Source organism: Xiphophorus hellerii, chromosome 2 (assembly GCF_003331165.1).
Source record: "Xiphophorus hellerii strain 12219 chromosome 2, Xiphophorus_hellerii-4.1, whole genome shotgun sequence".
NCBI classification, from domain to species: domain Eukaryota; kingdom Metazoa; phylum Chordata; class Actinopteri; order Cyprinodontiformes; family Poeciliidae; genus Xiphophorus; species Xiphophorus hellerii.
The window spans coordinates 26,666,014-26,679,074 of NC_045673.1; the positions used below are offsets into that span (position 1 = coordinate 26,666,014).

The 13,061-nt window shown below is 38.6% G+C and overlaps 1 protein-coding gene across 1 annotated transcript; it reads left to right on the top strand.

Annotated features, from left to right (window-relative positions):
• The first annotated feature begins 4,440 nt into the window (after positions 1-4,440).
• LOC116707500 (dispanin subfamily A member 2b-like) lies at positions 4,441-5,655 on the top strand. The gene is made up of 2 exons (XM_032544874.1): positions 4,441-4,747; positions 5,395-5,655. Exons 1-2 carry the CDS (start codon positions 4,508-4,510, stop codon positions 5,563-5,565), a joined length of 411 nt encoding a protein of 136 aa, XP_032400765.1. The 5' UTR covers positions 4,441-4,507; the 3' UTR covers positions 5,566-5,655.
• The last annotated feature ends 7,406 nt before the right edge of the window (positions 5,656-13,061 follow it).

A 13,061-nucleotide genomic window follows, 5' to 3' on the forward strand; every position in this document is an offset into this window, starting at 1 on the left:
TACATATACATATATGTGATACTTTTCTATTCAATTATTATTTGTTTAAGATCTGAGTTTAATCAATCCCAATATTAGTTGTTCAACAAATTACATCATTATTCATCATTTCAGAACAAGGTAGTATAAAATATTGTGAAGAAAACTCGAGCTCATCCCATTTCCCCATGCTGGAGATTTAATTTAACAATAATAATAAATAAAGTTATCTTTAAAATGAATCACTCAAGTGACCCAACAGCAGATTGTCTTCAGAATACAATGTTACCAACACATTAGCAAACTAAAGAAATTAGTTTATATGTGGTAAAGGAAAATAATAATAATAATAATAATAATAATAATAATAAATAATAATAATAATAACATATATTTAAATCCAAAGGTGCCAATGAAGAACATCTACAACATTAGAAGTTCCCTGCAATGCCAACGGAAAAGCACTTAACTGAAATAGCACCGTTGAAATACCAGAACATGTACTACTAATAAAAAAACAAGTACAACTACACAGAGAAAGGAAAAAAAATACAACACCCACAATAATAATAATACAAAATCTTACAATAAAAAATTATTTTTAATAAATTTGATCAGATATTACGTATTTTAGCCAATTTTCAACAAATTTACTGAGCCAACTGCTGAGCGCGTGCGGTCACCCACCGACGCCACGTCAGACACGCTTGAGAGCTCACAGCTGACTGTTTCCGTGAAGAGCTTGTCGAAATTTGATGAATCTGGAAATCGGTAAGAAAAACAATATTAATATAAATTCGCAAAATATATAATTAAAAATAGTAAATCCGTTTTTATTAGATCTCGGAGGGTTTCCCTTGTGAGCGACTGAAGCCCGGAGAAAGCCGTTGGTAGCGTCGGTGGGTGACCGCACGCGCTCGGCAGTTGGCTCAGTAAATTTGTTGAAAATTGGCTAAAATACGTAATATCTGATCAAATTTATTAAAAATAATTTTTTTATTGTAAGATTTTGTATTATTATTATTGTGGGTGTTGTATTTTTTTTCCTTTCTCTGTGTAGTTGTACTTGTTTTTTTATTAGTTCTGGTATTTCAACGGTGCTATTTCAGTTAAGTGCTTTTCCGTTGGCATTGCAGGGAACTTCTAATGTTGTAGATGGCACCTTTGGATTTAAATATATGTTATTATTATTATTATTATTATTATTATTATTATTATTATTATTTTCCTTTACCACATATAAACTAATTTCTTTAGTGTGCTAATGTGTTGGTAACGTTGTATTCTGAAGACTTTGATATTGTTGTACAACATGATGAAAAAAAAACTTGAGAAAGTATGCAAGATCTCTTTAACTATAGCTTAAGCTTTATCGATATTGGCATTTCATTTTATATTCTAAGATGTTTTACTTTGGCCTTGTTCCAGGTCAGGTTTTTATTTTTGCCATGTTATGGTGCGATTTCTGGCCTGTGGTGACCAGAGACCCGATGATCATCCTCATCTGAACTTGGATGGCGAGCCCCAGCCCAGAGAATCAACAGAACCGGTAGACAGTGACCCGACTGGTCACTAACTGTGAAACATTGAATTGACAGACACATTGGAAAAGACTGTTATTTTATTTTCTCTTTAAAAAGCGTGCAATTTTGATTTGTTTATAAATTTTAATCCACAATTGTTATTATATTAAATTCTATTCTTTCTTATAAACACTGTGTACTCTCTGTTGCTACTCACACCCAGGACATATTAAATACATGCTAACCAAAATGGCTGCAAATGCAACCACTGCTGACAATGAATCAGACGATTTAATCAGGTTATGATTTACCCAACTGACTGGACTGAAGAGAAATGATGAGCAATGTTTTATGGGTTGATGAAAGCAAAGATTGTTTTTTGTTTTTGTAACATCAAAAGTTCATTTTTGAGGCAAACAGAAAATCCAGCGTATTGTAGTTTACTATAAACTGGGACTGAAAACCCCGGACAAATTTGGAAAATAAATCCAGCTAAAGTGGGCGGTGCTTTGAGGCACAGAGTGACACAGCCTAGTGTTGGGACAGATGGAGAGGGGTTAAGCTAGGCTGTAGTAAGCGCTGTTACCAACTTGGTACTTTATGGTTATAGTTTTCTCCCAAGTCGCGCTTGAAGAAAGTATCAACATGTGCAAAACTGAGAAACTCAATCAACCAACTGGACGTTGAATTATGTCACTGGAGATTTGTTCTCCTGTCCAGGGGATGAATCCTTGGCCCTCTGCATCAGTGAAGACTGTGGCATGGGAGCAGGCATAGCGGCGATGTTCAAGAAGAAGTTTGGCCGAGTCTCAGAGCTAAAGGAGCAGAGTGAGTCAGACTAGTTACTAAAGTCATTGTTTTGGAAAAAAGGTTTCATGTTTTTGCAGTTGATTAAAATGTATGATTTCAACTACAAGTGCTAAATCATATCCTGTTTTGTATTTTGTATGTATGTCCTAATAGAGAAGCTGCCGGGGCAGTGTGCTGTCCTGACTCATGATCAACGTTTCATCTACTATCTGGTAAACATACCACAATTATACTGCACAGGACCAAAAGTTGTTTCATTATTCAATCTGGTAACTGTATCTTTTCTGTTATGTGTCTCAGATCACAAAAAAAAAGAGCCAGCCAGAAACCCACATATGTCAGCCTAAGAAGGAACTACTGTGGATCAATGACTATAATAAATACCCTTAAATCTTCTTCTTTATTGGGAATAACTAAACAATTTGTTTGTCTTGTATCTCCCCCCTCAGAATCGGCTGTGTCCTGGACCAGCTGCAGTGGTCAAAGGTGTCAAAGATCCTGGAACAGATCTTTAAAGAGACAAATATCTCCATCACAGTGTACAGCCTGTCCTGCGTTGCATTAAAGCTTCAAATGCATGTTATTAGTTATACTCTACAATTCAGAGGGGGAAAAAATTTAGTCATTTTAATGAGCTCCAAATTTTTAAAAGTTTTGACAAACCTTAAAGTTTCATTAAATGTTCCATAACAACGCAGTCTACCTGGGTCAATTCTTTCAGACGTTCATCTATAACAGGCCTCTGTAATCTAAAATAGATGAAAATGTTGCTGTGAGAAACAAGAAAAAATGTCAGAAAAAAAACAATTTTTGTTTCTTCAAAAGATTTTCAATGTTCAAAAGCTGAAACAGTTTTGAGAATTTTGAAAATCTCTTTTTTTTTTTTTTTTTACGACCGTGAGGGTGTCATCAAACAAGAATTCAAAGTTTGCATGTGTGAAGCATCTCTATAATATTTCCTTTAAGAGTGGACACAGTCTGTCTGCCTGAGGCACCAAAGTGGTGTTTGCTAATAACATTGGTTTGGTCTTGTCAGCACTGTGATCCAGTTGTACCTGCTGTAGTGTACGCCAGACCCCATCAGAATCTCTGTACCGATTCTACAGCATCTTAGCATTTTGATTCCTGATTCACTAACATGACGAAGAGCAGGGGACCTAATTTTGAACTCTGTGGCGCCCCCCTGTGGACACTCAGAACACAGACCATCTTATTTCATATACTGAGTCCTGTTCCCCAAAGAATTCAGTAAACCAATAGGTTTTTAAAAACAATATGTTTCATTTTTACTGTTTTTATCTTTTTTATGAATGCATGCACTTTACTAGCTGAAGAAAACTGACAGAAAACAGAAGGTACTGAAGTCGCCACCAGGGGGCATCTTAGCATCTCTCAACTTTTAGACGTGCCTCTGCTGCGCCACACCTGAATAGAATAATTAGGTCATCAGTGAAGTCCTTCTGTATCTTAGTGTATCTATTTGTGCAAACCTCAACAAGAAACTAGCAGCAAAGAATATGACCAGAAGAAGAATCATCTATATTTCAGTATGTAGCTAGTGCGATATATGACAGAAATTTGTTCCTTTTATGGTTAGAGGAAACACAGCTGTCCTGACTCTCAGCATTACAGGCAGGTGAAATCTTTTTATTGTCTTCTGAATTCATATGGTTTTAGTGGTGTTTTTAAAAACAGGAATTAGACCAAACAGGCCTGAAAATCATGGAAACTAAACTTTTAGGTGTTTATTAGTAAGAGTTATTTTATTTTATTTTTATTTATTTAAAACCTATGGTTCTTTTATTACATGTTGCAGTTATGCACATGTTGATCCTCCATACTTAACAGATACTTAACAATTGTTGTTTTCTTGGTTTTACTTTCAGGAGTACATTCTCTTTCCTTTTTTTAATTATGTAATTTTGTTTAAAATTACATTTTGAAGTATTCTGCAAATTCAAACTTAATGTTTTGCGTGTGTACAGGCAACTTATTTTAGTAGCTAAAAACTCAGAAACTCTAACCTGGTAGAACTGAAAGCAATGTGGGATTTAAAAATGTAGCCTTGTTGGTAGGTGATGAATAGGACATCCTCAAACCGCAAGCATCAAATAAAACACCTCCACTCCTTATAGGGTGCCAGTTCTTCAACAGCCTCTTCACATCGCCTTGCACCTGCAGCCGAGCAGAGAGCAATGGATCCTGGGTACTCCTCCTACGTAGCTTACACAGTTTACCCTGTTGAGACCGTCCCACTGCAGGACAGGAGACATGAAGCGTCCCCTGGACAGCCTGGGGATCCCACAGGAGTTCAGCACACCGTAGTGAACGTCCCCACTGAGCCTCCAACTGATTATCTGGTCTGGTCGCTGTGCAACTTCGTCTATGGAAATATTTTCTGTTTTGGATTGGTGGCTCTCATTTATTCTGTCAGGGTGAGTTCATGCTAATAGTTTCTCAGTAATTTGTCTTGAATGTAAACATTTTCTGTTTGTCTTTGAAAAAGGACAGAAATCATGAAGAATGTTGAAACTGGCTTCTGATTCCCATTTTGGTAAATGGGTTTGATGCAGTTTGGACAAATTTAGAGACTAATTAGAATAATCTGGATTATTAAGGAATAAAGACAAATAGCTGTAAGTCACAGTGTGACTTCACTAAACTCAAATATCAAGGAATTTATTTTTGTTTTGAACATTTATTAGTTTGTGTTTTCAGAAACAGAAAAAGGAACAGAAAATTGTTCCTTGTGCTGTTATATTACATTACATATGTAGAGAATAAGAAAGAAAAAACAAACAAAATATTAAGGTAGTTCAATGCTATAAATGGCCTTTCTACTGAAACTATGAGTCTAGATTAAAACCCCACAATTTAGTGGATCAAAAGGCTAAAAACGGCTGAAAAACCTTTAAACTTTTTATTTTTTACATTGAAAGAGTTTTTTTGTCAAAAAATAAATAAATCAATGTGTGATTTGGTAAATCAGAGACAAAAGTCCCAAAGACGCAGCAGGCAATAATGGAGAGCCCTTTGTTCGCCTTGTGAACCGTTTATTAGAAGAATATTTTTCTGCTTCCAGGCCAGAGACAGGAAGGTGGTCGGAGATCAGGACGGAGCCAGACGTCACGCCTCCACTGCTCGCGCTTTCAACATCACAGCGACCGTCCTGATGTCTTTACTCGTCTTTCTCTCCATTGTTGTGCCCCTTGCTTTAATTGCAGAGACGACAAGATACCGTTATAGATATTAACTCAGTAACTTTTGTGAGGTATGAGGGGTTTTCAAACACCATGACTCGTCTGCTTTTCTGGTTTTACTTTGGTGCGTCAAATAAAACTGTAACAGTTATGAGGGGCCGTTTAGGACAAAATTTACGTTTTGTCTCTCACACACTACCAAAAACTCTCGCATACTCCAAAAAAGTAGCCACGCACACTCCAAAAAATTACGTTTTGTCTCTCACACACTACCAAAAACTCTCGCATACTCCAAAAAAATAGCCTCGCACACTCCAAAAAATTACGTTTTGTCCCTCACACACTACCAAAAACTCACGCATACTCCAAAAAAATAGCCTCGCATACTCAAAAAATTACGTTTTGTCTCTCACACACTACCAAAAACTCTCGCATACTCAAAAAAATTACATTTTGTCTCTCACACACTACCAAAAACTCACGCATACTCAAAAAAATAGCCACGCACACTCAAAAATTACTCACGCACATTCAAAAAATACTCAAATTGCGTATACACACACTACTAAAATGTCACACACACACACACAAACGTTAACTTTCTCGCTCACATACACTACTATCAGCTCGCTCACATACACTGTACTAACAGCTCGCACATTCACAAACGTTAACTTTCTCGCTCACATACACTACTACCAGCTCGCGCACATACACACAAACGTTAACTTTCTCGCACACATACACTGCTAACAGCTCGCACACACACAGACGTTAACTTTCTCGCTCACATACACTACTACCAGCTCGCGCACATACACACAAACGTTAACTTTCTCGCACACATACACTGCTAACAGCTCGCACACACACAGACGTTAACTTTCTCGCTCACATACACTACTACCAGCTCGCGCACATACACACAAACGTTAACTTTCTCGCTCACATACACTACTATCAGCTCGCACACATACACTGCTAACAGCTCGCACATTCACAAACGTTAACTTTCTCGCACACATACACTGCTAACAGCTCGCACACACACAGACGTTTATCTCTCACATACACAAGACTAAAGTTGAACACACACACAGTACTAAGACTCGTTTTATGTATGTGTGAGAGCGAGACTTTTTATGAATGTGTGAGAGCGACACTCTTTATGAATGTGTGAGAGCGAGAATCTTTTTGAATGTGTGAGAGCGACACTCTTTTTGAATGTGTGAGAGTTGTCACGGAAGAGGCGGGGCATAATTTTTGGATCAAACTGCGCATGCGTAGATCCTAAACTATAAGTTTCGATTGTTGACTCACTGTATGTTCTATTACTTAGTATATTTGTGCTTTTAAATATATATAGAACGTTTAACTTTCTTGTAGATTAAATGTGCTATAGAAATAAATGAATCTGATTGATTGATTAAAAATAGCAAAATTCCCAGTGGACAGATTGTACTACAGCAATTTTGCTATTTTTAATCAATCAATCAGATTCATTTATTTCTATAGCACATTTAATCTACAAGAAAGTTAAACGTTCTATATATATTTAAAAGCACAAATATACTAAGTAATAGAACATACAGTGAGTCAACAATCGAAACGTATAGTTTAGGATCTACGCATGCGCAGTTTGATCCAAAAATTATGCCCCGCCTCTTCCGTGACAACTCTCATACATTCAAAAAGAGTGTCGCTCTCACACATTCAAAAAGATTCTCGCTCTCACACATTCATAAAGAGTGTCGCTCTCACACATTCATAAAAAGTCTCGCTCTCACACATACATAAAACGAGTCTTAGTACTGTGTGTGTGTTCAACTTTAGTCTTGTGTATGTGAGAGATAAACGTCTGTGTGTGTGCGAGCTGTTAGCAGTGTATGTGTGCGAGAAAGTTAACGTTTGTGAATGTGCGAGCTGTTAGCAGTGTATGTGTGCGAGAAAGTTAACGTTTGTGTGTATGTGCGCGAGCTGTTAGCAGTGTATGTGTGCGAGAAAGTTAACGTTTGTGTGTATGTGTGCGAGCTGTTAGCAGTGTATGTGAGCGAGAAAGTTAACGTTTGTGAATGTGCGAGCTGTTAGTACAGTGTATGTGAGCGAGAAAGTTAACGTTTGTGAATGTGCGAGCTGTTAGCAGTGTATGTGTGCGAGAAAGTTAACGTTTGTGAATGTGCGAGCTGTTAGCAGTGTATGTGTGCGAGAAAGTTAACGTTTGTGTGTATGTGCGCGAGCTGTTAGCAGTGTATGTGTGCGAGAAAGTTAACGTTTGTGAATGTGCGAGCTGTTAGCAGTGTATGTGTGCGAGAAAGTTAACGTTTGTGTGTATGTGTGCGAGCTGTTAGTACAGTGTATGTGAGCGAGCTGATAGTAGTGTATGTGAGCGAGAAAGTTAACGTTTGTGTGTGTGTGTGTGACATTTTAGTAGTGTGTGTATACGCAATTTGAGTATTTTTTGAATGTGCGTGAGTAATTTTTGAGTGTGCGTGGCTATTTTTTTGAGTATGCGTGAGTTTTTGGTAGTGTGTGAGAGACAAAATGTAATTTTTTTGAGTATGCGAGAGTTTTTGGTAGTGTGTGAGGGACAAAACGTAATTTTTTGGAGTGTGCGAGGCTATTTTTTTGGAGTATGCGAGAGTTTTTGGTAGTGTGTGAGAGACAAAACGTAATTTTTTGGAGTGTGCGTGGCTACTTTTTTGGAGTATGCGAGAGTTTTTGGTAGTGTGTGAGAGACAAAACGTAATTTTTTGGAGTGTGCGTGGCTACTTTTTTGGAGTATGCGAGAGTTTTTGGTAGTGTGTGAGAGACAAAACGTAATTTTTTGGAGTGTGCGTGGCTACTTTTTTGGAGTATGCGAGAGTTTTTGGTAGTGTGTGAGAGACAAAACGTAAATTTTGTCCTAAACGGCCCCTCATAAACAGTTGTACTAGTGGTGAGATCTGAGGCAACAAAGAAGAACTTCAACTGAATAAAGTTCACTGGCTTAAAATCTGCAATGTGTGTTTTAGCTCCGATGAATGAAAAGCTTGAATCATGATGATAATAAAAACAATCCTGTTCTCTGTTCTCATGGTGAAATTGCACTGATAATGGACACTCAGAGTATAAATGTTGACTTTAGTTCAGCATAGTTGCAGTCAAACTACTCAGCTGTAGATTTTGTTAAAGATGTTTTGTCCTTAAAATGTCAAGTTCAGATCAACGAATCAGTGAGCAAATCAGCTAAAACACAACCTTCATGTTTCAAGGAAACAGCAGAAAACACTTCCTGCTATTTAACTCCAGTTTTTCTACTAAAAAATAAGACTTGCACAATTACACTGGCTTGTACTCGTCTCATTGCTTATATTGTCCAGGTTCCCCTGGACAATATAAGGGGACGAATATAAACATGTTATATCCGTGTTTGATAATGACCAGGCGTGTTGTATTGCTCAGACACTTTTATTAAAGTCTCTTTCCTTGCGTCTGCTCACACAGGTTTTGTACAGGTGTGTCACCCCAGACTCTCTCACTCTGTTGTCCTATTCTTTACATTTATGCATTCACATGAACTCATGATTGCCACCTAGTGGACATAAGCATAATTCATTCAATCATCACATCCTCCTTTCTTTAAAGTAAGAATGCTACAAAAGAATCCTGTCAAAGGTCAAAGAACATACATTGTATGAGACAGATAAAACATGAATTACAAGATACAAACATTTCAACTTAGACATTTTCCCCCCTTTTTTCTTTTTACAAGTTCAGCCCATCAGGTTTTTTTCACCACTCTGGTAGATCTTCTTAACACAGGTGCATTGTCCATGTCGCAATGTGTTTCAGTTGTAGGAATAATCTGAGAGTCCTTAGAATCTTCATTCGACTCATCAACAGGCTCTAATGGAATTTTCAACAAACTGCGACGATTTCGTCTCAGAACTTGTCCATCTTCAGTTTTCACTTCAAATCAACGTGGAGCTCCTTCCTGCAGAATAGTTGCCTTAGTATTCCATCCCTCATCATCCTGAATCCTTACTGGGTCCTTGTATGACAATGTGGGTAGAATCTTAGCTGATCTGTCATAATATGACTTTTGTTTTACTTTCTGCTTTCGTAACCTGTACTCCAACTCCAACGCTTTCTTTGCACCTTGTTCATTACTGTCATAACTTGGCAAAGTTGTACGAATCTTTCGATTCATCAAAAGTTAAGGGGGTGAAAATCCACATTGCAATGGTGATGATCTGTAGCTTAATAAAGCTAAATATGGATCAGAGTTACTATCTGCAGCTTTCTTCAGAAGTTGCTTAAGAATATGAACTCCTTTCTCCGCTTTTCCATTCGACTGTGCATAATGTGGACTTGATATTACATGCTTAAAATCATACTGTTCCGTAAACTTTTGCCATTCTCTGCTACTAAAACATGGTCCATTGTCACTCACCACAATATGTGGGATGCCATGCCTTGCAAAGATTGATTTAGCATGTGCTATGACACAATTTGATGACATATTAGCTAATAGAGCCATCTCTGGATAATTTGAATAGTAATCAATGGTCACTAAATAGTCTTTACTCTTAAAATGAAACAAATCCATTCCCACTTTCAGCCATGGTGATGTAGGAATGTCAGTTATAATCATAGGTTCTTTGCTCTGTTTATTTCTAAATGTCTGACATGTTTCACATTTACTTATTAGCACCTCAATGTCCTTATTTAGTCCAGGCCAGAAAACTGATTCCCTAGCTCTTCTTTTACATGTTTCAATGCCTAGGTGACCCTCATGAATCCGCTGTAGAATGTCCTGTCGTAACTCTTATGGAATTACAATTCTGTTGTTTTTCAGTAACAGTCCATTCACAATACTTAGGTTAGCTTTAACATTGAAAAACTGTGAACATGAGCCTATTGGCCATCCTTCATCCATATTCTGTATGACCAACTGTAACTCTGTCTTTAGCTGTTGCCTCAACTATTTCCTGTAACTTTCCATCTGACACAGGCAACACAGTGGACACCAAATTCACATGACACTGAATATCCTCTTCAGTTGAACTCACACTACTGTCTGAAGGGGCTCTAGACAGAGCATCAGCAAGAATCAGATGTTTCCCTGGAGTGTAGATCAATGTAAATTCATACCTCTGCATCTTCATCATAAGTCTCTGAATCCTTGGTGACATCTCGTTCAGATGGTTTTTATAATGGCAACCAAGGGTCGGTGATCTGTTTCAACTACAAAAGATGGCAGACCATACACATAGTTATGAAACCGTTCTAGTCCATAAGCCAGCCCCAAGCATTCTTTTTCTATTTGAGCATATCTGCATTCAGCTTTGGTCATGGCTCTGGACGCATACGCCACTGGCTTCCATTGTTCATTCTCAGTCTGAAGAAGAACTGCTCCAAGTCCATCTTTTGAGGCATCTGTAGACAGTTTTATTTTTTTTTGGTTGGATCGTAGAAGGTGAGCACCGGTTCCATAGTCAGATATTTTTTTAGTTCTTTCCACTCTTGTTCATGAACTTCTGTCCACTGGAATTGACTCTCGTTGTACAGGAGTCTGCGAATGTTTGTCATCTTTGCACTCAAATTGGGAATGAATTTTCCTATAAAGTTAATCATCCCCATGATGCGTAGGACACCCGTTTTGTCGACAGGCGGTGGCATCTTCAAAATGGCTTTTATTTTATCCTTATCTGGTGTAACACCTTGGGCAGATAGTTTGTCTCCAAGAAACATAATTTCTTTGACTCCAAACTCACATTTATTTTTATTGAGCTTCAGTCCATTTTTCCGTATGCGCTCCATGGCGCGTTTCAATCCATCATTGTGTTCTTGAGCTGTTGATCCCCAGATAATGATGTCATCAATGTAGACTCTCACTCCTTCCAAGCCTTCTATGATCCGCTCCATCGCTCTGTGGAATATTTCTGATGCCGATTTTATCCCAAAAGGAAGTCTTAGAAAACAGTATCTTCCAAAAGGTGTGTTAAAGGTACAATACTTGGTACTGCTTTCATCCAGCTTTACTTGCCAGAACCCTTGTGCTGCATCCAACTTGGTGAAATATCTTGCTCCAGCCATCTCACTGATTATTTCCTCTCGAGTGGGTATTTGATAATGTTCTCTCCTGATGTTCTCATTTAGATCTTTTGGATCCATGCATATTCTCAATTCTCCATGCTTCTTCTTTGTAATCACTATGGAATTAACCCAATCTGTAGGCTCCTCCACTTTCTGAATGGCTCCCAACCTAGTCATTCGGTCCAACTCATTTTTCAACTCCTCTCGCAGTGGTGCTGGAATACGACCTGCAGCATGCACAACAGGCTGAGCGCCCTCTCTCAGCTGAATCTTGTATGTGCAGGGTACAGCACCCGATCCTTGAAAAACATCCTCATAATCCTGAAGCATTGCATCAACAGGGTTATTAGATTCATTCATTTCAGTGTTTATGTGATACACTCTTTTCACCAGTCCAAGTTCTTCACATGATTTATCACCTAAAAGTGACTCACGATCTTCTTTTACAACTGAGAAGAACACAAGATGTTTTGTTCCTCTAACTGTCACATTCAGCTGACAGGTGCCAATGCACTCAATTGATTGTCCATTATAGTCTCTCAGACCCGACTTTATTTCTTTTATATGAGGTTTTACTTGCATTTCTTTTATATCAGACATGCTAATGAGATTCGCCTTAGCACCTGTGTCCAATCTGAACTGAACTGTGGTTCCATTTATTAACAAAGGAATTGTCCATTTATCATCTCTGTCGACACACTGCACTTTTTCTGACTCATTTTCACAATTCACAACACCAATAAAGAATGTGTCACTCAGGTCAGTTTCCTCTACTAGGTTTACACGATTCCTCTTCTTTCCTCTTCATTAAGCATTGCTTTGCAAAAATGATTCTTTCCACGGCAATTTAAACACTGCTTACCGCAAGCAGGACATTGTCTCGCTTTATGCAGTGATCCACAGCGCTTACAGTTGATAATGGCTTCCTCTTGCAGCTGGCAGGACACCGCTCCTACTGCCGCTGCTCCGTCGCTGAACTGTGAAGTAGTTCCTGTCGAAAGTTCAGAAAATGTCCTCACTTGCTGCAGAGACAGTTCACTCGCCCGACACATCTCCACAGCTGTTTCCAGGGTCAGCTCCACTTCTCTCAGCAGTCTTTCTCTCTCTGAGCTTCCCATCTCGTACACCAAAGACGATCTGACCTCTGATCATCGACGTCCTTCAGCAGGAGGCCAAAGTTGCATGACTGAGCTTTCACTTTCAGATCTGACAGAAAGTTGTCGAAGGGTTCATGCTGAGTCTGCATTCGGGAACGAAATGCGTATCTCTCATAGCATTCGTTCTTCTTAGGTGAACAGTGAGCATCAAATTTACTTGGCACAACGTTCAACTTTTCCTGCAGGCTGTCCCTCGTCCAGAGGACGCTTCACGTCTCCTGTCCTGCAGAGCGACGGTCTCATCTGGGCAGAGGAGGAACCAGGATTCCTGGCTCTCTGTTCAGCTGCAGGTGGACGACGATCTGAAGAGTCTG

Coding starts and splice junctions, on each gene's coding strand:
- LOC116707500 (XM_032544874.1), top strand. CDS start 4,508: ATGGATCCTGGGTACTCCTCCTACGTAGCTTACACAGTTTACCCTGTT. Junction 4,748..5,394: donor CTCTCATTTATTCTGTCAGG/GTGAGTTCATGC, acceptor TTCTGCTTCCAG/GCCAGAGACAGGAAGGTGGT.